This window comes from Polypterus senegalus, chromosome 8 (genome assembly GCF_016835505.1).
Source record: "Polypterus senegalus isolate Bchr_013 chromosome 8, ASM1683550v1, whole genome shotgun sequence".
Lineage (NCBI taxonomy): Eukaryota > Metazoa > Chordata > Cladistia > Polypteriformes > Polypteridae > Polypterus > Polypterus senegalus.
This window is the reverse complement of record NC_053161.1, coordinates 24,310,097-24,336,498: the sequence shown is the minus strand read 5'-3', so window position 1 is coordinate 24,336,498 and position 26,402 is coordinate 24,310,097. Positions and strand designations below refer to the sequence as shown.

The 26,402-nt window shown below is 38.1% G+C and overlaps 1 protein-coding gene across 4 annotated transcripts in view; it reads right to left on the bottom strand.

Annotated features, from left to right (window-relative positions):
* Positions 1–26,402, bottom strand: part of scaf11 (SR-related CTD-associated factor 11) — a 125,914-nt gene that overhangs the window by 71,938 nt on the left and 27,574 nt on the right. For 2 of the 4 annotated variants that reach the window (XM_039760874.1, XM_039760873.1), the window contains 3 exons: positions 19,530–19,595; positions 15,654–15,814; positions 14,788–14,865 (listed from right to left, as the gene is read on the bottom strand). In XM_039760874.1, the coding sequence (XP_039616808.1) occupies positions 14,788–14,865; positions 15,654–15,814; positions 19,530–19,572 (282 nt within the window). In that variant the 5' untranslated portion in view covers positions 19,573–19,595. Of the gene's footprint in view, positions 1–14,149; positions 14,268–14,787; positions 14,866–15,653; positions 15,815–19,529; positions 19,596–26,402 lie in introns of those variants that run through there. The other 2 variants (XM_039760875.1, XM_039760876.1) reach the window with 2 other exon arrangements.

Here is a 26,402-nt window from a genome sequence, read left to right as displayed (position 1 = left end):
GGTGTGAGCCCCCTTTGCAGCAATAACTGCAACTAAACAATTCCGGTAACTTTTGATCATTTCTGCACACCGGCTTGGAGGAATTTTAGCCCATTTCTCCGTACAGAACAGCTTCAACTCTGGGATGTTGGTGGGTTTCCTCACATTAACTGCTCGCTTCAGGTCCTTCCGCAACATTTTGATTGAATTAAGGTCAGGACTTTGACTTGGCCATTCCAAAACATTAACTTTATTCTTCTTTTACCATTCTTTGGTAGAACGACTTGTGTGCTTAGGGTCGTTGTCTTGCTGCATGACCCACCTTCTCTTAAGATTCAGTTCATGGACAGATGTCCTGACATTTTCCTTTAGAATTCTCTGATATAATTCAGAATTCATTGTTCCATCAATGGAGGCAATCCCTCCTGGCCCAGATGCAGCAAAACAGGCCCAAACCACGATACTGCCACCACCATGTTTCACAGATGGAATAAGGTTCTTATGCTGGAACGCAGTGGTTTCTTTTCTCCAAACATAACACTTTTTATTTAAACCAAAAAGTTCTATTTTGGTCTCATCCGACCACAAAACATTCTTCCAATAGCCTTCTAGTTTGTCCACGTGATTTTTATCAAACTGCAGACGAGAACCAATATTTTTTTGGAGAGCAGCGGCTTTCTCCTTGCATCCCTGCCATGCACACCATTGTTGTTCAGCGTTCTCCAGATGGTGGACTCATGAACATGAACCTTAGCCAAATTGAGAGGGGCCCTCAGTTGCTTAGACGTTACCCAGGTGTCCTTTGTGACCTCGCCAACTATTACACGCCTTGCTCTTGGAGTGATCTTTGTTGGTCGACCACTCCTGAGGAGAGTAACAATGGTCTTGAATTTCTTCCATTTCAAAACAATCTGACTGTGATTGTTGGAGTCGAAACTCTTTAGAGATGGTTTTGTAACCTTTTCCAGCCTGATGAGCAACAACTACTCTTTTTCTCAGGTCCTCAGAAATCTCCTTTGTTCGTGTCATGATACACTTCTACAAACGGGTTGTGAAGAGCAGACTTTGATAGATCCCTGTTCTTTAAACAACACAGGATGCCCACTCACACCTTATTGTAATCCCATTGATTGAAAACACCGGACTAATTTCACCTTCAAACTAACTGCTAATCCTAGTGGTTCACATACTTTTGCCACTCACAAATGTAATATTCGATCATTTTCCTCAATAAATAAATGATGAAGTATAATATTTTTGTCTCATTTGTTTAACTGGTTTCTCTTTATCTACAGCAGGGATGTGGAAATCAAATTTATTTCTACTTGTCCACAGACAAACTTAGAAAATCCGCCAGTTAAATTCACTTGCCCATAAACAAATAACAAAAGTGAAAAATAGTTTATTTTTTCTGATCTCTTTTATTGATACCAAAACTGCCTTCCATTTTAAAACTGAAAAAAGTTTTTTCAGGGAGTAGTATTTTGCCACCTTGCTCTAGAACATTATATAAAAGATTCCCTTATTTTAACTGGCTAATAAACAATGCCTTCATTATAGCTGCACTAGTTCTTTTTTCATATATTACAGTTACATAACAGAACACTGTCCTGATTCATTTTCTGCCATTTTGTTCAGCTTTTGTCTTGCAACATCTTTTCCCCCCAAGAATCTTTACCATCTCAGACAGCATGGGCTGAATGCTGTTCATTTCTGCTTGAGCTGAACTGCATGGTTCCTGAACTGATGGTCCTGCAGAAGTGGATGCTGATGACTTTTCAGGTTTTTTATGAGTGATGTGCCCGTTGCCAGGTGACAGCCAGAATTCCACAGCTGGTCATGGGTCAAACTCTTCTAAAGAAGCAGCATTGAACAGCCTAGCATAATGCTCAACCTCCAAGCATTCAGCTTTAGAAAACGCTTTTTCAATTGAACCAACTTTTTTCTTACTTTTAGACTCATGTCTCTGACGTACTAAACCCCCAGTTCCTATCCTTCTTTCTGCACATAACCAATCACGACACGATAAACGTCTTTGTGAAATTAAAACTAGTTATAAGCTTAGACCTCTGAATGGATGGCATAATTAAACATTGATAATGATTTTTTTTTTTTTCTGAAAACTCTGAGGTCTAGGCTTATAACAAGTTTTAATTTCACAAAGGTGTTTATCGTGTGGCGATTTGATTATATGGAGAAAGACATTCAGTCAGATGAAGACATCGCTCTGCTGCAATCCTCACAGCTGAAATGTATATTGAAGTGTTTATCTGGCGATGCGTTTGTAAGGAATTATATAGGTAATGAAATACTGTAATTTGAAGAATATACATTTCATGTGTGTTCTGTGACTACAACGATCTGTGCAAATATAGAATGACAGGGAAAATGCAAGGCAAGAAAGGCCGAACAAACTAAAACAGAAAATATTTTCTTATGTTACAGCAATAACGACATAATGTTGATGTTAGGATGTTAATGTTGACGTGTAGGATGGGTGAAGACTGACGCCCAAATATTTAATAAACACTTTCATAAAAGATGTAACAAAAATGTTTTTATTCAAGAACAAACCCAAACTGCTCAACTGACATGTTGCTGAAGCCCAACTATCAGTCGGTGCAAAGTAAAAGACGTTCACATACGTGTGTGTTTATTCGTTTCATTTTCAACCAACGTCACAGCTGTAATGCTGATTTGTCACGGATCTGCACAGATGGCAGAGTGGATAAAGCTATCGCTTAGCAACAGCACAGTAAATAGCTCTGAATCTCGCGTTGTCCACGCATTTAGCACTTCAAGTAGTGAGCTGCTATTATCATCATTTAAAAAAAACATACATTTAATGCGAGTCTGTAACATCCTGTGCAAATTTATGGTAAGAAAGCTGCTAATGAAGAATCACAGGAGAAGCAGATTTCAGTAATCAACACATCCGAATCAACAAATCTGCCTAACAACTGTAGGAGAAGCATGCCAGAGGCTGCACAGCATTCACCATCTCACAGCATGTCTAAAAGACTACTAAATTAGGGGTGTCCAAGACTGGTCCTGGCAGGCTGCAGTGGTTGCAGATTTGCATTTTAACTCTTTTCTTGATTACCATATATACTCGTGGATAAGTTCTCCCGTGGATACGTCTGGACTTGATTCTGTAGTATAATTTCTGGTATTTTATAACGTCAGTCGTATAAGTTGAATGCGGAAAACTCACGCTATTGGTACAAGGGATTATGAGATGCTAATGCCCACCTGCGAGAGTAACCACAGAGTACACTGCCTCACAACCACCCCACCTAAAACTTGGGTGCGGCAACGCGCTGAATCAGCACGTGCTCCTAACTTTCCCTAACTCTCTCTCTATTGTGCCGCATGCTAATACCAAAACTATTCTGAAGCAACATCTGCACTGATTTGTGTTTTTTGTATCTCACACCCTCATGCACCTTTATCGTAAGAGCATCTCTTATCTACGATGGAGCGTTCAATCAGAAGAAAATATGAAGCTGGTTTAAAATTAAATGTTGTAATAGAGAAAGAAATTGGTAACTGCGCTGCTGAAACTAAATTTGATACCATTGAGAAACTGATGCAAGATTGGAGGAGGCAAGAAGATGTTGCATTTTTTAACGGGCGTGTAAGTCGGGGTCTGATTTTATGATCGATTTTTCAGGTTTCAAGACCCGACTTATACGCGAGTATATACTGTAGTTACTGGTTTTTGCTGCTAATTATCTTTGTTGCCTTAATTTTAACTGGCATGTTATTTAAGACTCAGACTCCTTAATTATTTCTATTTTTCTTATTTAGCAGCAAAACAATAATGATACACAAAATGAGTCAACACATGACTAGCTAACTTGTATCCATCATACAATATCTGGAAATAAAAAAAGCTGCTCAGGTCTACCAAATTGCCTGTGTTCTTAGGAAAAAAACTGTTTTGGAAATGTCTGCTGTGGCAGAAGAGCACTATCAAGCCATGGAATTAAAAGACATGTTTAATTAATAACAAGAATCATCTTCTAATTAGATTGGGTTGAAACAGGTTTATGTTTAGACAGGGAAAACTGAGTTTTTGGTATGTAACTGAGTGTGTGCTGGTATCTTTATTGACTGATGTCAGTATGCGCGCTACTTGCTTTGTTTACATGAGGAATATTTTATAAAAATGCTAAAGTAGTGCTGGTGTTAACCTTGTTAACAGGACTTTTTACATGTTTAGATTTAAACGTACGATTACTTTATTGCAATATTGAACAATAGTGGTTGGTGCTGAAGAGAACTTTCATTTGTCACGGACACTGCTGATGTCTTTGAGTGAGCTCCTTACACCCACACATTGAAGGAAAGACAACTGTAATGAGATCGCCTGTCAGTATTGTCAAAAAAGTTGTCCACACAGTCCACTATTTAGCAGACAAGGGGAGATTGCACAAGACGGCTACAGGCCTTTGGGTTGTCAAAACAGGTGGTTTCCAAAATAGTAAGGCAAGTGTGTGGAGCAATTACAGTCCACTTGGGCCCTATGTATATACAATAACCTGTCACCGAGTCCAAAGTAGAGGAACTTGTAGCAGGGTTTCACCGGGACTCATGCAGAAGTAAAGCAGCCATCGACAAATTCCATGGATTATTTCAACTGAAAGGGGAGGTCTTCTCTGAACATACAAGCCACATGTGATTACAAGTGTTCATTTATTGATGTAGTGAAATGGCCAGGTAGTGTTCATGATGCCAGTATTTTTGCAAATTCCAAGCTGTACACACTTTTTTTTTAGGGGGGGGGAAAGGTGATGAATATTAATCTAAATGACATTCCCTTTGTTATCCATGCCTGTTTCATGCTCTTGACAACGGAAAACCCAGGTACATGTGGACGAGGCCTTAAGCTGCTCATTTGTGCACTCACAACACATCTCATTGCTCTTTTGGCTACCATTTAAGGCAAAAAGAATCAATTCAGCGGACCAAGTCTTAAATAACATAGCAATTGAAATGAAGGGAAAAGACAATCAACAGCAGTAACTGGTCACTAATGAAGAAAGTTGGACAGCCCTGAACTTGTTCAACTTAACATTACTGTCTAATTAGAAATGCAAACATGTCATGCCAGAATATCCCAAGCATTTTAACACATAGTATATCCAATTACCTAATTTCTTACCTGGACTTTCTGCTATTATGTGAAATAGTGATGCAATAGCCAAAATTATAGAAAGATATCTAAGCAGCCAGAAGCACTTCCCAAACACATCTTCTGTCACCGCGCTCATCAAAATGTACAAATTAATCATTATGCTTCAATCACCAGTGGGGCCTCATGCATAACACTGTGCGCAGAATTCGCACTATAACATGACGCAAGCACAAAAGCAGAAATGTACTTACGCACAAAAAATTCCAGATGCAGGAATCTGTGCGTTTGCCAACTTCCACATTCTTCCGCTACATAAATCCTGGTCAGCGTGAAAAGTAACACACGTGCACGCGCCTGCTGTCCCACCCCAACTCCTCCCAGAATTACACCTCTTAGAATATGCAAATCAATATAAATAGCCCTTAAGATCAGCCTTCTGTGAAAAGACAATGGGAAAGGCACGGGGGAAAACAAGACTTTTAGTGAATATCAAGAGGAGGCAAGGAAAAAGTACTATTTGTTGGTTTAAACAGTGGTATAAACAACAAAAGGAAGTTGATCGAGTGACATAGCATGTCAGAGAAACTCGAAAACTCAAGTTCACAAAGTCGCACAGTGCCCGAAATAAAAAAAGAAGTTGTCACATATCAAAGTCGCCGTGAAAAAGCAAGTCGTAGCCCACCGGTTGAGTGTCATATGAAAGCTTATTCGGGTACAGAGAAAAAAAAAAATAGGTACAGTTGTGTTAAATGTTTGTTTATTAAGGAAACAAATTTCGACCATTTTTTTCCTGCATTGAAGGGAACATTTCAGTGTTCCTTTCTGCAACGTGTCTCTTCCACAGTGAAATTGGTTTTTCGTTGCACATAATTGATTAGTAGATGTAAGAATGTTTTCAAAATGATCAGCCAAATATACCAAATTATTGCACTAAATATTTTTCAGGAATTTACAAATTGTTTCGGTTTTTTCCATTTCAGGGAAAAAAAAAAAAATTGTATTAAAAGATATAACACGCAATTTAAAACTTTTCCACACGACACACACCTCACTTCTTATGAGGAAGTAAACATTCATAGTCCACCTCCATAGCTGAAGAAAGTTGAAAAAACTTGGCGTTAAAAAATTCAGCTTTTTACTGATCTCATCTTAATAAAATTTACCATGGCAACTACTTGATTCAATACGTTGTTTAGTTTCTGAGGCATTGTTTTCATGACAAGTGATTCTTGATTCAAAAAACAGGAAGTAAAGATTATATACAAATTGGTTATTTTTGCCAAACTCACAAATCCTCCGATTGGCCTAATCATCAATACAGCTCTGTTGGTACAAATACCAACAAACTGATTCCATGATAATTTTCAAATATTTACAGTAAATACAGCATTATTGAATCATATATGTCCTGACCAGCTGTACGCCCTGAAAGTTCTTTGCAGCATAAAAACTGACTTTTTCTTTTATAAATAAAGCGTACAAAGCCCAGTAAATGAACCTTGCCACTTATATATGTTGATTAGTCCACTTGTAATGTAAAAGGCTTACTAACAGGTTCACTGGCAATGTTACAGGACATATTAATTCTTCTTTGAATTGTGTCATCAGATACTGGAATCTTTAATATTTCACACTTTGCTTGTTCTCCAGACAAAATTGTTACTATCTCACAGCAGGCAGGTATAATAAGAGTTTCTGCTATTGTGTGTGGTTTTATTTTCAATGCTATTAACTAAGCAATTTTATATGACGCAAGTTTAGCTTTATCACTTATTTTCACAATTTTTTCAAATTGTTTCTTTTGTTTACCCTGAGTCTCCAAAAGTCTCTTGAAGTAATCTTTATTTTGCTCTGAGTAAAGATGTTGATGCTTTGTAGAAGAATATCGTTTTAATTTAGTGGGCATCATTGCACTGTCTGAGAGTTTCTCTCCGCAAACAATGTAAAGCAGAATTGGACAATCTCCACTTCCGATCCAGGTAAATCTAAAATTTAAATACTCTCCATCGTATAAGTGATTAACATTTCGTGATTTTGATTTAATCTTACTTTTTTCAGTAAAATCCTATTCAACTCAACTAGTACTAGCAATAGCACTATCAATGTCTGTAGCAGAGTTTTTGTTGCAACGAGATCTTTTTGTGATTAATTTATCAATTATCTTTAATGAAAGAATATTAACAATAATTCTATATTCAAATCAATTATTTATCTGATGAAAGACTTACATATAATGTTCATAATTTGATTGCAAGTTGAACAAGATTATCACTGTAAACAGTCAGAAAAATGAACAGTACTGAATTCAGATGCGAAATGCACAGTCCATCATTCACCACCTAAGCAAGTGAAGTCCGACTTGCGGAACACTTGAGGTGGATTTAGAACCACTGCACTATGGTATAGACCAGTACTTCACATTATTGACAGCATGGTAAAAACTGTATGGCAGTGCCTGAAATTTGCAGGAGGGTAGTGAAATTCTGGTGAAAAAGGAACCATTACGACTACCTGAAACTTTACTTTCACTCCCAAGGAACAAAGAAGTAACACCTCCCTGTTAAAATGTGGTATTATAAAGTTACACAGGTTTTCAATTCAGCAACTGATATTGTAATGCCCCTTCTGGGGCATGAGAAATAAAGCTGTGCAGAAAACAAGGTGGTTTATACTATCAGTCAAAAGTTGTAGAATACCTCAGTTTTTTCAGATTTTACAGAAATGCATGCTTTTTAATGTCTTAATGTTTCATGAAATCAAGACATAGACCATATAAACAATGAGAGATAAAAAAGAACAAGTCAAGGAATCATCAAATGTAGAAAATTTTATTCAAATTTTGGATTCAATAAAATGAGCCACCTTTCGCCGATTTAACAGCCATACTGTAATAACTCTTGATTCAGAATGCCAGTTACTCTGTGCATATCACCAACTCTGCCTCCTACAAAAGAACCCGGTTAACAGACGGTATTTCAAGGCCCTATTATCTCCTTTAAGGAATGGCTTGCTTACTGCCACTCGCCCTGTCAAACCTCCACCACAAAGTCTCCTCTTCAGATTAGAAACAGAGTTTCTTTTTTTGAAACCTGTTAAGTTGTGCTTGAAGCAGATGTGCCATGAGGCGCCCATCACACAAGCTGGTGACCCACAGAAACTTGTCTTCTGATTGGGCTGTGACTTTGGGTCTGCTAAATCTTTTGCTATCAGAGTTTCTTCCAATTTCCACTTTTTTTGCAATTTCTTGAAATTAAAGGTCAACACTTCTAAGGCCAAAAATTCTCTGTCTCACGTCATTTGTTAATTGCCAATTTTATTGGAATTTACAACTTTCGAAATGTAATATTGTCTAAGCAGTACTTCAGAGGGTGTAGTAATGCAGTCTGTTCCAACTCTGCTTTAAGACAGACTGAGGGCTTTTAAGTAATTAACAGAAGTTGGGGTTACCTGTGCAAATTATTTGCTTCAACTTGCAAGGTACAATTTACGTTAATTGTCGCAGAACATTTGTAGTTTGTAACCTATTAATAGTTTCCTGAAAAAGGCCCATTTGTAGGTAGTCCCCAGGTTACAAACATCCGACCTATGACTTACGAACGGGGCCGCAGCTGCGACGCATGCGCCTCAGTAACTGCCGCTCCGCCATCTTCGACCTGGGGACGATGCAAGTGGTGGCTGGACGGAGGCTGGAGAGGCGTGATTTCGCTGCTTGTGCAGTGTAGAGTCCCTTGGACGCCACCCAGCGGCAAGCGGTGACCCGTGGTCCATAGTCACCGGGGCCAGAGCAATCGCTCATGTGCAGGACGGAGGCTTGATGGGGCAGTTCGCTGCCCACCCATTACGCCGCTGCAGCTACAGCTCCTGACTGGACGCAGGCTGGATGGAGCGGAGGGGGGTAATTCACTACCCGCCTTTAGCCGCACCGTGTTCATTCTCGGTGGGCAAACGCTGCAGGCAGCATACTGTAGTAGAGGCAACTGTGTGGTGGGTGGGTAGTGAACCGCCCCTTGCTGCCCACATTCATTCTCAATAGCAAGCCTGCTTGTACTGTTACACACATAGCAGGAAGTTGTCTCTTTGTCAGTACATCAGATGTGTTGACGATGGGTGCCATCCTGCTGTGATAGCATGTACAGTGCTGTGCAGAAGAGCTCATCTTAATCTTTTGTCTTCACCCTTCAAGAATGTCTCTGAAACACAAATCTGATGCAAGTGCTGGTGATATAGTAAAGAAGAGAAAAACCATCACCATTGAAAATAAAGTAGAAATAATAAAAAGGTCAGAGAGAGGTGAAACTCCATTATTCATTGGCAGAGCACTTGTTTACAGTCGTCAACAATAGCACTTATTAAAATAAATGTACCTGTTCCGACTTACATACAAATTCAACTTTAGTACAAACCTACAGTCCCTATCTCATACGTAACCTGGGGACTGCCTGTATTCTGAAATTTCCTTTTTTTCAGTTTTTCCTATCCTAAACTTTCAGTTTAAAACCTTTGGCAGTTTACTGCTTACCCTTTTATCATTTTAGGTTCTTCACTGCATTTCAGCGGATTAAATCTGAACAAAAACTGGAAAAACTGAGGTGTTCTAAAACTTTTGACTGGTAGTGTATAAAACAGATGTTTGGAAAAAGTGGCCAAGACAGGTTGGGAGTAGCTCCACCAGGCCGAGGCATGATCACCAGTATTGCAGAGCTTCTGGGAGTAGTTCTAACAAAAGATGCCTCACCAGTTAATTAAGAAAGAGGTAGCTAGGTAGATAGACAGGTAAAACGCCACTGGTACTGGCCTATCACTGATCACTGTGATTTCATTTCAATGAGGTGTTGCATTTAGTGAAAATTTAACATCTGTTTCTTATGTCTTTCATTTTTTTTTTATTCCATTTCAAGCAACTCTGCTGACTTTCTAGCCTGTTTGCTGCTTTCTTTCTAAGGTAGCTTCCAACCTAGGAAAATCCAAGGCGCAAGATGCAACTGTCACAGAGTATTCCCACCAAGCCGGCCGCAAGTGAGCAACACTGCATCTCTGTTTTCTTGGTTACGATCATGTCTGCAGTCAGTCATATTCCTGTCAGTTTAATATCTGATAGGCTTCCCCATCTGGGGTTTCTGCTGCATTGATATATATCAAGCAGATTTTTGGTAACAGTGACTAAGACAGGTTGGGGTTCAGTCTATCGGGTTGAGGCATAATCCCAATATTGCAGATCTTTTCTACCTATTGCAGTAACACAATTTGATCCAACTTTGCTTTAAGACAGAGGATTTTTAAGTAAGCAACAGAAGTTGGGAGACCTGTGTGAACGGCTTGCTTCAACATTCAAGGTTTAATTTACTTTAATTGCTGCAGAACACGTGTAGGTTGTAACCTATTAGTTGTTCCCTGAAGAAAGCCCATTTGTAATATTCCGAAATTTCCATTTTTCAGTTTTTACTAACCTAAACTTTAAACTTAAGTCTCTGGCAATTTACTGCTTACATTTTAACCATTTAGGTCATTCATTGCATTTCAACTAAATAAATTTGAAGAAAAACTGAAAAAACTGAGGTGTTCTAAAACTTTTCACTGGTAGTATATATATACAGTGGTGTGAAAAACTATTTGCCCCCTTCCTGATTTCTTATTCTTTTGCATGTTTGTCACACAAAATGTTTCTGATCATCAAACACATTTAACCATTAGTCAAATATAACACAAGTAAACACAAAATGCAGTTTTTAAACGATGGTTTTATTATTTAGGAAAAAAAAATCCAAACCTACATGGCCCTGTGTGAAAAAGTAATTGCCCCCTGAACCTATTAACTGGTTGGGCCACCCTTAGCAGCAATAACTGCAATCAAGCGTTTGCGATAACTTGCAATGAGTCTTTTACAGCGCTCTGGAGGAATTTTGGCTCACTCATCTTTGCAGAATTGTTGTAATTCAGCTTTATTTGAGGGTTTTCTAGCATGAACCGCCTTTTTAAGGTCATGCCATAGCAACTCAATTGGATTCAGGTCAGGACTTTGACTAGGCCACTCCAAAGTCTTCATTTTGTTTTTCTTCAGCCATTCAGAGGTGGATTTGCTGGTGTGTTTTGGGTCATTGTCCTGTTGCAGCACCCAAGATCGCTTCAGCTTGAGTCGACGAACAGATGGCCGGACATTCTCCTTCAGGATTTTTTGGTAGACAGTAGAATTCATGGTTCCATCTATCACAGCAAGCCTTCCAGGTCCTGAAGCAGCAAAACAACCCCAGACCATCACACTACCACCACCATATTTTACTGTTGGTATGATGTTCTTTTCTGAAATGCTGTGTTCCTTTTACGCCAGATGTAACGGGACATTTGTCTTCCAAAAAGTTCAACTTTTGTCTCATTAGTCCACAAGGTATTTTCCCAAAAGTATTGGCAATCATTGAGATGTTTCTTAGCAAAATTGAGACGAGCCCTAATGTTCTTTTTGCTTAACAGTGGTTTGCGTCTTGGAAATCTGCCATGCAGGCCGTTTTGCCCAGTCTCTTTCTTATGGTGGAGTCGTGAACACTGACCTTAATTGAGGCAAGTGAGGCCTGCAGTTCTTTAGACGTTGTCCTGGGGTCTTTTGTGACCTCTCGGATGAGTCGTCTCTGCGTTCTTGGGGTAATTTTGGTCGGCCGGCCACTCCTGGGAAGGTTCACCACTGTTCCATGTTTTTGCCATTTGTGGATAATGGCTCTCACTGTGTTTCGCTGGAGTCCCAAAGCTTTAGAAATGGCTTTATAACCTTTACCAGACTGATAGATCTCAATTACTTCTGTTCTCATTTGTTCCTGAATTTCTTTGGATCTTGGCATGATGTCTAGCTTTTGAGGTGCTTTTGGTCTACTTCTCTGTGTCAGGCAGCTCCTATTTAAGTGATTTCTTGATTGAAACAGGTGTGGCAGTAATCAGGCCTGGGGGTGGCTACGGAAATTGAACTCAGGTGTGATACACCACAGTTAGGTTATTTTTTAACAAGGGGGCAATTACTTTTTCACACAAGGCCATGTAGGTTTGGATTTTTTTCTCCCTAAATAATAAAAACCATCATTTAAAAACTGCATTTTGTGTTTACTTGTGTTATATTTGACTAATGGTTAAATGTGTTTGATGATCAGAAACATTTTGTGTGACAAACATGCGAAAGAATAAGAAATCAGGAAGGGGGCAAATAGTTTTTCACACCACTGTACCTGTATCAACAAAACCCTCAGAGATAACAATAAAACTATTAGTGACCATTTACCCCCCACCCTCTTCCCATTGTTGCTAGATGCAACTGTAAAGGGGTAAACTGCTTTGTTTAGCAGGAACCCATTTTTCTATGATTCCCAAGTGTTTGGGTTACCTCTATGTGAAGTAATGCATTTTACCTTTAGATGCTGTACTGTATCTGCAGCAAAAAAGAGGAACGGGGATCTTGCAACAGTATGGTCCCTACAGAGTCCTGATTGCAACATCACTGAAGATTATTCGCAGAGACAGAAGCAAGTAGGACAGCCAAAGTCAACAAGGGAACTGTGGCATATTCTCCAAAAGGCTTGAACAACCTGTCCAATGAGCAGCTTCAGAAACTGCGTGCAAGTGGACCTAAGAGAATTGCTGCTGTATTTAAGGCAAAGTGTACCGATTAATAAACACTATCCAAGGCATTATTTTGAAAGCATTCCCGCCTTATAGCATTTTTTCAGGAGTGCCTAAGACTTTTACACAATAAATTTATCTAAATTTTTATAAGTTGACTGACTTATTCACTCATTTATTAACAAAAACATCCATTTCTCATTCAGTTAAAAAGCTTAAAGTTGTCAGGATGGCCAACATAAGGCAATAGGTATCTGCTAAGAAAGGTCATTTTAAAATAGCAATATCTAAGGATAATCCCCACATTGAAATTTGGCAACACTGGTTGGAGATTGGGATGAATAGAATAGAAAAAGGAAAAAAAAAAAAAGACTTGGCACTGAGAAATGTAGCTGGCACTTTATACAAATGAAGGTTGCTACCAGAAGTGAAGTGACAGGACAAAAGTTCAGTAATGCTTAAAAAAAGAGATGCATTCTTTGGTGTACGCAGTACTCCCCATTCTATTGGCTTCTTCTCACTTGTTGCGATGTGGAGGATGGGTAGCCCTTGGTGGTGAAATACATGCAATACTGCAGTGAACTGCAGTGTCCCCTTAGAGGTCAGACCATGATGTGTTGCTACACTCTGGTTCACAAAGCAGAAACAGGGAAGTCAGGGTACAGCATACAGGCCTATTTCAGGCCCTGGGTACAATATAAGCCGGGAGCTGGAGCATGATAATAAATATAAACGATTGCACATCCAAATAAAGTGGTCCCTCACAGACAGAACATGGTAGTGAACATTATATACAATGTCACAATATCATTACTTTCATATATTTTTTTCGCACCATTCTTGGAAAACTTAATTTCATAGGCCATGGATATGTGCACCCTGTAAACGTCAATGCTGTATGTAATAAGGTTAAAATAAACTACGATTCAGCGAATGCTTTTTTTAATGTAAACCCTCCAATATTTTGTAACGGTACAAGATTGCAGATCAAAGCCTTACATTCAAATCTGACTGAAGCGACCATTTTTACTGGACATGCTACTAGGTGAAATTATACACCTCAGATTACTATTATTTCCACTAATTACATGTTGTGATTAAAAAAAAAAAAAAATCAGTTTCCTTTAAACTATTTTCAATGACCATCAACAAAAGACAAGGCCAAGCACTAGGAAAAGCACAAATTGACCTATGGCAGGAATGTTTTAGTCATGGGCGATTAATTGTATGTAGCATATTCAAGTATAATAATATTATTAGTTTACTGGATCACCTTAACACCTGGCAAAGATGGAAAAAAAAACCCAAAAAACTAAAAAATGAGCCCCAGTTTCTTGGGAAATTTCAAAGGCAAAGCCGGGTAACACAGCTAGTATATTTAGATTACACACATACACATGCACATACAATATACAGATTCATTTAAAAACATACTGTATTGTAATCTTGTAAGCAGTCCTTCATTCACAGTAAATTGCTTATTCTTTTTTAAGATGCTGATCACATTTAAATCATCCTGGCATCCTGTCTTCCTACGCACCACCATTTCATACTAAACCAAGCAGAAGGGGGTTATTTTAATATTATATCAGTACTGTGAACACCTTTTGCAATGCCATTTACAATTCAAGAGGTCACATGACTGGAGTTAAAAAGATGCAATTTGTCTAAGGTATACTAGAGTGGCTCTAACAAGAGTAAAAAAGCTTGGACAACTTCACCTCTTGCCCAACTATGAGGAAACCAACATAAATTTCATGCAAGACACAGATACAACTAAAAAGAAACAGTTCAAAAATCCACATGAAGAAAAGGTTTAAAAATCATTTTGGTACTTCTATAATTTTTAGTCAGCAAAAATGGATATTCTAGAAAGTGTATATACAATTAAAAGACCAAATCATGGGAATCTCAACAGTTCATATGAAAATTGTACCTAAAATACCATTAAATTACCAGGTTAAAAAGCAACTGTTTAAATTGCAACTATAATATAGAACAGGTAAAACACCAGCACATCAAAATAAAAGCATTACTAAAAATTCCTAATGTCAAAAAGTGGATAAACTAACCTCAATAAATGTCTGATGAGGTTCTTGTTTGTAAATAGCTTGAAATAATTTGCGGTCAACTGGGCAGGAAGTAACATTCTGCAATACAAACAAAAAGAGAGGAAAAGAAAATTCACACATTGAATCACTACATTCTTGTCAATTATGCTATCTGAACCTGTTATTGTTTAATAGTAGAGGATTAAACTACAAGGGGAACCAAGCTAAAAAGTTAGAAAATGGGATTTATTAGAAAATGGAATAAACCTTAACAAAACTGAGAATGTCATTTCTCAAAGTAGTCTCCAACCTTCTCAATGCACTTGCACCACCTGCCTGAAGTGCCTGGATTCCCGCAGAATAAAATGTTTCCTCTTGTCCTTGCAACCACTTGTGCACTGCTTTCTTCAAGTCTTCATCTGTCTTGAATCAATGACCACCCAGATGTTTCTTTAGCGGTCCAAAAAGGTGGAAATCACACAGAGCCAAGGAGGATGTAACAATACATCAAACTTCAGTTTCTCCGGACAAGACTTGGTGTTCTTAGGAGTGTGTGGGCAGGCACTGTCTTGCAGCAAAAGGACTCCTTGAGACAGCAGACTCCGTCATTTGGATTGAATAGCAGGCTTTACATTGGTCTCCAGCAAGTCACAGTAAATTACACTAGTGACTGTAGCACCCCTTGGCATGTAGTATTTGACAATAACTCAGGTGCATGAGTGGTTGCGAGGACAAGACTAAACCATTTATTCTACTGGAATCCAGGCACTTCCAGGCAGGTGGTGCAAGGTTCATTCCATTTTCTAACTTTAGCTTGACTCCCCCTTGTATAATAATAATTAAAATGTTTCCTTTTACAAAAACTGTATTGAAAACAGTAAACTTACATTAGCCCATTTCAATATGCAGCTTAAGCAGAAAACATGGGAGCAATTCTCAGGAACAGCAAGTTCTTGGTCTAAAAGGAGGTTCAGACAGATTGGACATCGGTCAGCTTCACTGTTTACCACCACGGTTTGGTTTTCTTCATTCTGTTGACAATTTTCGTCTATAGAGAAAATAAAAATTCTTATTAAGCATGGTGTCAAACCAAATGTTTCTATGCAAAAATCATCTATGATAAAAATACTGATGATGTGCTGGGAAATAGTAAGTGAGAGTAACCTTTAATAAAAGGGAGAAAGAAAAAAAAACACAGAAACAAAAACAATGTATGTGCTTGTGTTTATAAGATAATTTAATTGGTAAATTGAACATACAAATGAATTCATAGGTTCATCAGGTCAGTATTACCACGTGCATAGTGGTTATTTCATAGTAACATGCTGTTATGTCAGATGTCAGAAAAAAAAATAGATAAGCGTAAACCTTTTCAGAGACCCCTAAAACATAAGAGACCCCTAAAACATACTTTCCATTGTTTCATTAACTTCAACAGTCCACATTGAGAAATCAGAAACTCATCACCAGAATGTGAAATGTTTCATGACGCTAACTGGTCATTTGAGTACATTTAGTTTTGACATGACTGAACCATGGACTTCTAAATGCATTACACTTTGTGTTTTGTTTTGTTATGACATGCAATATACAGACATTAATTAAAAGGTAATATGCTTCTGTATTGCATTTTAAACTGACATGAAAATTTGCGTGCATTACTGAAGCAATTGGTTATTTGGTTGATATGTTTTTAATTAGGACATGATAAAACCATACAAATAGTGCTAACATGTTGGAATTGCATTTAATTTTGGCACAAATAATCTTCCATAGTTAGCTATTAATATCTTCTATCTCACAACAAAATTCAGCTCTATAGCCCTCTTTTTTTCCCCCACAGTTTCCACTGATCCACAGGGTTTGGCTTCTCACTTACCTTGTTAAATGTACTGAATAAGTTTGTTAATCCTTACAAATTATACTTTTTGAATAATTAATAATAAAATGACTTTTTATGAATTCCTCAATACAAATGTTTGCAAATAGTAAGCAATAACATGAGGAAAAACTGAAGTGCATCGAAAAACAAAAATTTACTTTATATAAAAACAGTCCTGTTCATCATTTGTACGATTATCTGTTATCACCAGAAGGAAATCTCTTCTACAAGATTAAACAGATTTTAGTGAACCATATTCATTACTTGAGAAACTAACAGATACCATGGCAACTGTGCACCAAGACTCCAGTGCTTATATAATTCCCAAAACAGAAGCAACGAATTGAGAATTGGTTCAGAATAATATTTTTTTTTGTTTTTAAAAACTGTCAAAAAAAATATGTGCAATCAGGCAAATTGAATTTGTTCACCAAGCTGAAACTGAAACAGTCCGCCAAGTGGCACTCACATCTGTCATCATGAAGTGCTCAGAGAAACTGGTGCGGAGTCAAATCATCACCTGCCTGCCAGCAGACCTGGACCCATTTCAATTTGCTTACAAAGCAGAGAGATCCACGGAGGACGCTGTGGCCACAGCCCTTCATGTTGCCCTGACCCACCTGGAGCAGCAGGGGAGCAGGGGAGGAAGACTGCTCTTTGTGAACTTCAGCTTGGCGTTTAACACCATTTTCCCACAACGACTGGTGTCCAAACTGGAAGATCTGGGACTTCCATCACTCAACTGCAGTTGGGGACTGGACTTCCTGTCTGGTCGCTCCCATAAGGTCAGGCTGGGTCCCCACATCTCCACTGCTCTCAGCCTTAACACTCAGCCCGCTCCTATACACATATGACTGTGTCCCCACTCACCATAGTAACAAGATCATAAAGTTCGCGGATGACACAATGGTGGTCAGAGTCATCTCGGGCGAGGAGGGTGAGCAGGCATACAGGGACGAGGTGGAGCGGCTATCAGAGTGGTGCAAAGTAAATAACCTGCTCCTCAACATCACAAAAACAAATGAGCTTGTTATTGACTTTGGAAAAAACAAAAAAACTGACATCCAGCCACTCATCATTGGCGGGGCCTGTGTGGAGAGGGTCCCGGTGTTCAGGTTTCTGGGAATTGAGCTGGAGGATGACCTGACCTGGAGCGCCAACATCAAGGAGCTGCTGAAGAAGGCGCAGCAGAGATATTATTTTCTAAGAATCCTCAGAAAGAACCATCTCCCCAAAAATCTACTCCTTGCCTTTTATCACTGTTCCATCAAGAGTGTGCTTACTTATGGACTGTGTGTGTGGTACTGCAGCTGCACTTCCTCAGAAAGGAAAGCGCTCCACAGGGTCGCCAGGACAGCAGAGAGAACAACTGGTTGTACCCTCCCCACTCTGGAACAAATCTACACCTCCCGATGCCGCAAAAAAAGCAAAAGACATTTCACAGAATTCATCACATCCTGGTCATTGCCTCTTCCAGCTTTTGCCATCGAGCGAGAGATAGAGCAATGAAAACCAGGACAAACCACCTTAAAAACAGCTTTTATCTAAAAGCAATCAAGACCCTGAACTCAGAATAAACCTGCTCCATAGCATTCTCCCAATGTGCAATATAGATCTTAAGTCAACCAGTGCAATTTGTTTACATAACAAGCGCAATTTGTAGATTTAGTAAAGTTCTTTTATTACTATTCAGTTTCTTATTATTTTCTCTCTTCTTGTCTTTTCAACTCTTATGCCTCACACTGAGTCGACTGCACCTTCAATTTCATTGTTTCTTTGTAAAAGTGACAATGACAATAAAGATCCATCTATCTATCTATAATCATCTCTGGTGGAAGGGGAAAAAAGTAAATTGTTTGATAACGGGTGGGTGCAGCGGTACTGGAATGTCATATATACATATGTTTTTTACTAGATACAGTGGGTTCACCTACTTATCTTCCCTTGGAGATGCAGAAGCAAGCTGCATTACTAAATACATTATTGTTACCTTTAGGATGCCAGAGGTGCACAAGCAGCTTGCCTGTTCTGTTGAGTGGCTGTGCACCTTCATTCTGCTGCTGAGGTGGTGACAAGTGATGACAAGTATCAAAAACTCCACAACAACCCATAAGCATGTACAGATTGCGTGACCAAAAAAAAAAAAAATCTGTGCATTACTTAACCCTTATTCCCTCCTGCATTTTAGGTGTCCGTCCCAGGTTAGGGAGATGCCATTAAGTTTGTCATTTTAAAAATTAACCCAATTACAAAATAAACCAGTATTAAAACAGAACCCTTATTAAAAGAAGTGCAAGATAGTGAAAGTGTTCTGAACATTTCTGAGAAACAAAAGTTGTTTAGTATTACAGACAAACAATCCACACCCTTAGGTAAGTATATAAAATTCATTATAGCCTGTAAAATAAGTTTATTATGGAGAAACTATACAAAATACATTTCAAAAGTCTTTTTCCTTTGTCCCCCCCATCGTCATAGAACAAAACATAATGCACATCTAATCAATATTTAAACTGCAAATAAGCGCCGAGTTTTGAAAAATACAGTTGACCACAAAAGCCAACCTTCCTACATGTCTAAAAAACAACCATTTTAGAGAGTGGATGCACTTATTTTAAAAAATAATCAAAATTTATTAGATATTTATTAATGTACATGTTGTCTTTTCTTGAACAAAGTTTGTGTCTACTTACTCATAGCGGTCATTATTCTACAAGATCTCAAACGTTTAGTGCTGTTTTGCCAACATAACTACAGTTGTCACTCTGGCAGAATACCATGGATATTCTCCCCTAAATCAGTAAAAATGACAGCTTGGGAAATGCAAGAACTGTAATCATAGACTCAAAAAAAAAAAAAAAAGACATGGCTTTATACATACCATTACTTGCTTCATCTGATGTCTTTGGCTTGTTGCTTCTCATTTCAAGTTACTAGATGTGTACTGCTAAAATAAAATAAAATAAATAAATAAATAAATAAATTCTCATTCCATACAACAGAGTGCAATTAAAAAAAAACAACTTTTCAATTAATTTTATTTGATTGTGCACTGCATTATTCACTTTTTACAGGCAGGATCATGGATTCATTGAAAACTGATGAATTGAAACACTTTATCAACTGTTCATGTATTCCTTTTGGCTGTGAATCCAAATTCTAAAGAGAAGTTTTATCTGATGTTTTTACAATGGACCAAAAGTGTTTGTTGGGGATCAGTGTGAAAGATGCGATGTTGCCAATCCGGACAAGCTAAGGTTTACTAGAAAGTCAAAAAATCCAGCTGTATTGTGTAGTATGATGCCCTAAATCAGTGATGGCGAACCATTTAGAAACCAAGTGCCCAAACTGCAATCCAAAACCCACTTATTTATTGCAAAGTGCCAACATGGCAATTTAACCTGAATACCACCTAAAACTGAACACCAGCATAATCAAGGAGCTGGTGGAGGATTTTAGGAGGCCCAGACCCCTCATGGACCCAGTGATCATCAGAGTTGAGTCTGTGCAGAGGGTACAGACCTATAAATACCTGGGAGTGCAGCTGGATGATAAATTGGACTGAACTGCCAATACTGATGCTCTGTCTGTCTATCTACTGAGCTTTTAGTTTAGAAAAGCAACTCATACATTAACATCTTTTGTCTTAAAAGAAAAACATAATAACAGAGCTTTCAATGATACAAACAACTTTTTGTTGAAAGGTAAAAAAGTTTGCATTGGGTATGCTTTTGAACAATTAATGTGCTTTTTGCTGTTGTATACATGCTGATAATTTGTCTAACCTTGGCTCATACTTTGTAAGTTTGAGAGCAACACATGCAGCACTCAGGTCATCTGTTAGTCTGTTTCTGGTGTCAGATTTGATTTAATTCAAATCTGAAAACAGCTGCGCACAAGCATAAGATGTTCCAAACAAAGTAAGGAAAGCAATCTCAAGTGCCTTCATTGACTTAAGATTATTTGGCAGAGAATTCCACACTTTAAGGATTTCATTTTCATAACTAACTGTGCTGTCCTTTGTCATCCCTTGATCCTCTCAAGTGTTTCACGCAGGTCTTCCCTATTAAGCTCCGCCCCCAAAGCTTCCATTATATATTACGGGGTCGTGGATCAGGTGTGGCGATTAGCAACTCCCGGCAATAATTACAGATGTGGACGACTCCTCACCTGTGCGCTTAGCGAGGACTGCCCGCATCACAAAGCTCCCGGAAACCGCCCGCCACTCTACCATAACCCCTTTAAGCGCTGAGCGGCAATTATCTGTTAAAACTGGCCTTTTCAATTTTGAGCTGTGGACCCGCTATACCACATCCCCTCCAACCCCACCACGGGAATCACAGGCTCAAAAGGCTGCAGTCCGTGCCGCACCTCAAGCAGCATGTGTGCCGCCCACCTTACCCCAGACAGGAGAGGAAGGAAGCGCTCCCATTGGGCTGCTGGGCAGAGGGGCGGGTGATGTGAGAAAAGTCCTCCGGCGCGCGTGAAGAGGGGGAGCGGTGAGGGGAGCGGTGAAGGGAGCCGAGTGCCCCCTTTGGCACGCGTGCCATAGGTTCGCCACCACTGCCCTAAATTAAAGAGTTTAATGGTGAAGTTTAATGATACAACAGTGTTAAACACAAATATGTAATTAATAAACAGGACTCTTTCACAGTAGTTTGTATTACTTAAATGTGCTAGGATTGTATGAAGTGCAAGCAATATAGAATTCATGGTGGAAAAGTAATTATGATATGCAAACTGGAGGTGGTGCACATTATCTGGAATGTTTTGTTTAATGTGGCCCAGCAATAGACACTCAAAGCAATTCTTCACAATTAGGAGCGGCTGCTAACACTCTGTAGTCCTTCAGACATCACCTTTTAATTTCTCAGGCACAGAGATAACCAATGTCCTTTTGAAGTGGAGGCAATAACAGAAAGGGAAACCAAAAAAAAAAAAAAATTAGAATACAGTCATATTTAGCTGAAGTGTAGGGATGTATGATGTTATAAAAGTTAACATCATCTTTACAAAATAATCAGGATGTACTATACCATTGCCTCTGTTACAGGGATGGGGTGGCGGTGGTTTTTGAGATAGAGTTGCTTGTGGATTACGAATATTTAGTTGCTTTACACAGGTACCGTGGAAAGCATCTACACTTATGGTACACATGCATTTTCACTCTTGATGCAGTAGTTTTGTCTCTCAGATTACTGCAGCTCAGCACACATACCAGTATTTGGCAATGTTATTAAAATGATTCAAAAGTGTTCTGTTCCACATTCAATTAAATTTCTACAAATGCCTTATTAGAACAAAACTCTAATATTAGATATGTCGTATAATAAAATGGATTTGTATAAATGCCTCTCAACAAGAAACAAATTTGTTGTTTTTTTTTTTTTAGGAAACTAGAACTTACTAATTACTTTTATTCACTCAAACATGACATCAATTATTCCCTTTATACCACCTTTGAAACAAAAAAAAAAAGCTCTGTATACATTATAAGGAAGAAAAAAAAATCAGACTTCTTTTGTGTTTAATTGTGGCTTGCTAACAGCACATATTTAACTTTTTCTTAACATAGGTGAAAACAACATGTTGCAAGAAAAGTTGATTAATATGTTGTAACCACGCAATGTACATTGTGCACGCTGGAGGACAATGGCACAGGCTAAAAAAACTATCGCTTTGATATTTATTAATTATTAATCATTATCATTATTAATTATATTTATTTCAGATTTAGTATCTCATGTGCACAGCACAATTAAATTCTTATTGTAGCAACCCTCCTTGTGGATAGAGGACAATGTGGATTTCTGGAAGTAATAAAAAAAAATTGTTTATTCTTCTTCAAGGTTACAACAAAGATTAAAAGAAAAGAGTTGTGTCTTTTAAGCAATGCTAGAGTAAGAAAAGTAATAAGCTATAACTATTTATATCCCTGACTGCCGCTTCATTGTTATGGCCATGGAGAATGCCCCAATTGTTGCACTGGTTTCATTCTGCCCCGGAACAAGGCATCTCGCTATTGCAACTCATACTTTTGCTCCTTTAACTTCCATTTGTTATGGGTTGACCCTTCCAACTTCCACAGCCTGTTCTATCTACAGTTTTTAATACTTTCATTTCTTTACATACAGAACAACATATGGCCCAATCCTGTGTACATTACTGGTTGCAAGTAGCTCAGCCCCCAGTTTCTTTCAGTGGTTTTAAAGTTTCTAGACTGAAGTCTGTTCGCTGCGAAGCTTTGTACTGGCCGGTGCCAAAAACAAATGCTGTGTCTGCCACTTAATCTTACAGAAGTGCACAAGACTTTATATATTAAAAAAAAAACAAAAAAAAACAACAATGTACTGTTTCAGCACAGTATCTCAAGTATAACTGTGATCAACACAGTTAAAACCTTACACATACAATTTGACTAGCTGATGAAAATGCTTCAAAAAGATTACTACTAGATGAATATATTCTATAAGCTGCAAACCTTGAAAGAAATAGAAGAGAGCCTTCAGGGCTTATGCTGCTGATACCGACTGGCATGTATATAACTAACCTGCAATTCTAGTCAGTGATGTTTTGTTGAGGGCATAACCACACTCCTCGTTCCACTTGACCAAATGATAAGAGATATCTTCCAATCTGAAGCCCTGGCATCTAACGGGATTCTCCCACCTAAACTATTGAATAAGAGTGCTTGCTTTGACTTCAGGGTTAACACCAGCAATATTAACTCCCTAGAAACAATGAACCCATGTAATGTGTGCACACACTACAGCAGCTTAGAGATAAAGGATTGTTCCTTTGATGAAGAGCTAAAATCACAAATATAAAAACCATTTGAAGCAAGCATCCAATACAGTGCAGAGCAGAGGTGTCACACCACCAGAATGTTTGTATTCAATACTAATATCAGAGAAATTTCATGATACTTAGTATGTATTCAACACCACAGCAAAAATGGAAATATTATTCAATTGCTTTTTATTAAAGTACCTCTGCTATTCAAGTGAACAAAATTAGATATTTGCTGTAACAATATGAAATACATAAATACTAAAGTAACAGTAGCTTTACAATAGTGGTATATTCATCAAGTAGTTACCCAACTATCATTTAAGTAAATTAGTACTGACATTTGTAAATACAAAATACAATGCAGGGCTTGAATTTAATTTAGACATGGGGATTCCATTAAGTGTAACAGCAAATGAGGGGAAACGTTATAATCATGGGACTAATTTCAGCATAGATTTTATAAAGAAAATCAATACTAAAAATAAAACTTCAAACATGATTATATCTGAACTGTTGATCTTGTGAATTCCAAGATAATCCAGGATATTTTAATTTAAGCAAACGCTTTAAAACAGTTTCTCAAACAACATGCTTTTAAAATCTGGTTTGTCATAGAATTCACCTGTTAGGACTGTAGCATCTCCTATTGTAAGGGTTATAAGATTTATAGTTACAGCTAAGGTTATTATAGCTTTGCCTCTTTATAGTAGTTTTTATTTCTATATTTTTTCTGACCTTACTTGGAAATTCAGTTTAGTTTTAATTTTCCTGTGTCATGTATTTTTAGTTTTAATTTAATTTTATTTTACAAAGACATTTCTATTTTATTTTTTACATATATTAGTTTCAATTTTAATTTTAGTAATTATAGTATGGTTAAAGAGCTACTATGGAGTTTAGTTTGTGTCACAATCAGACAGAACTGTACACTTAACGGGTTTAGATACGAGTTTAATGTTAATGGAAGCTTACTACAACACAACACACTTTACTATATGGTTTTGTTTTTGTCTGATAAAAACAAGCATAATCAAAACCAGGTACTGAATATGAGCAATTCTACACAATTTTATCATTTTTTAAATATTTTCTATGTCATTTGTGCTGAACAAATCTGCACTGACTGTTGGCACTTTTTTCCTTTTCCTTTTATTGCCCAGAATAGGCCAATTTTTAATGAAAACTAGGTGAATTTTAAGGTGTGAGGGTTTTTTACTCTAAAATGTCTGCAGCACACAACATATCCTGCTCCAATGACAATGTGCTTATAATGAAAGCCTTCAATATTGCATTCAAAAATCTCAAACACTGGGCTTTGTTATTTTCTACCAGCCATCTTGATCTCTGATTCCATCTCAGGCACAAATAATTTCTGGACAGAATTTTGCACCCGCAGGCCTGAAAAGAAATAAAGAAAAGAGATTCTACTGTGTTCTGACAGGTGTGATCATGAAAATCATGGGGGCTAAGGAAGAACAGGACTCAGGCTTGAATCAGTGTGCAGACCCCACCTAGCTATACTGAGGAAAACAAAGAAAAAGAAGCATGTAGTATGAAGGTTAGGGGCAGCGAGTCTTGAATAGCCCATGCATAAGAACAGTAAACCCATAATGAACAGAGCAAGAGCAGGTAATAAGAGTATGAGCAGGCACAAAATGACAGAGACAGCATCCAAGATTAAGAACAATATATACGACATTATCTAAACCTTTTTATCCAGAGTAGGATTGCAGGAACCTAGGGCCTCATGTATAATCGGTGTGTACGCTCAGAAATGTTGCGTATGAACGTTTCCATGGTCAAATCGCAATGTATAAAACTTAAACTTGGCGTAAAACCACGCACATTTTCATGGTACCTCATACTCACACGCAAGTTCTGTGCTCGGTTTTGCAGACTGGCGACACCCAGCGTCAAAGCAGTGCTACTCTTCCTTAAAAATATAGATTATTTAAATAAAGTTAAAAGACACGGTGTCGCTACGCTAGCAAGGATCTGGCTCTCCATTCACGGATTGTTCCTGCCTCCACTGTATGCTTCACTGGGACTGGCGTGAAGGATAGAATAATTAAACATGTACTGCGAAGATATTTTGCTTAAATGTTTTGAAGAATCAGCGTTATAAGTTTACAGGTGGCTTAACGTCTATTATAGAGCTGATCGTGTGACGATTGGGCACTTGGAGAAAGAAAGGGAAGGACAGGAATTGGGGGTTAGTACGTTTGAAAGAGACAGTACTGGTGCAGTAAATTATTTCATCGAAGGTCACGCACAGCGCAGCAAGCATCTTGCGTGAGGCATGAACAATCACTGCGCTACCGTGTTCCCATGTTTAACAACATGCTTTAACTTGTATCAACATGAAAATGATAAAGTATACATCTCAGTATTTTACTACTGTAATATCACAAATATAATGGATTCTGTGCCCTGTCGGAGGAAGAGAAAGCCTGTTTAAGAGGCACGTAGAGATTCACAACCACATAGCACATAGAAGATCAAATACAAAACAAAGCATTTAACGTGCTACTTTAGTTACAATGGGATTGAGAAACTAGTAAATTAAACAATTTTAAGATGAAGTTTATGATGTTCTACTTTAAGGACAAAATAAACTACGTGATTAAAGTGGAAATTCCGAAATTACAGTTGACAATTCCTGCTTTTTTACCCACTGTATGCCTATTTTTTTTCTCTGTACCTTAATAAGCTTTCATATGACACTTGGACTGTGGACTACAACTCGCCTTTTCACAGCAACTTTGATATTTGACAATTTAAGCTTAAGGGCTATTTATAGTGATTTGCATAGTCAAAGAGGCATAATTCTGGGAGGAGTTTGGGAGTGGCAGAAGGCGCGTGCACGTGTGTTACTTTTCACGCTGACTGGGATTTATGGAGCGGAAGAACGTGGAAGTTGGAGAACGCACAGATTTATGTATCTGGATTTTTTCGCTTTAGT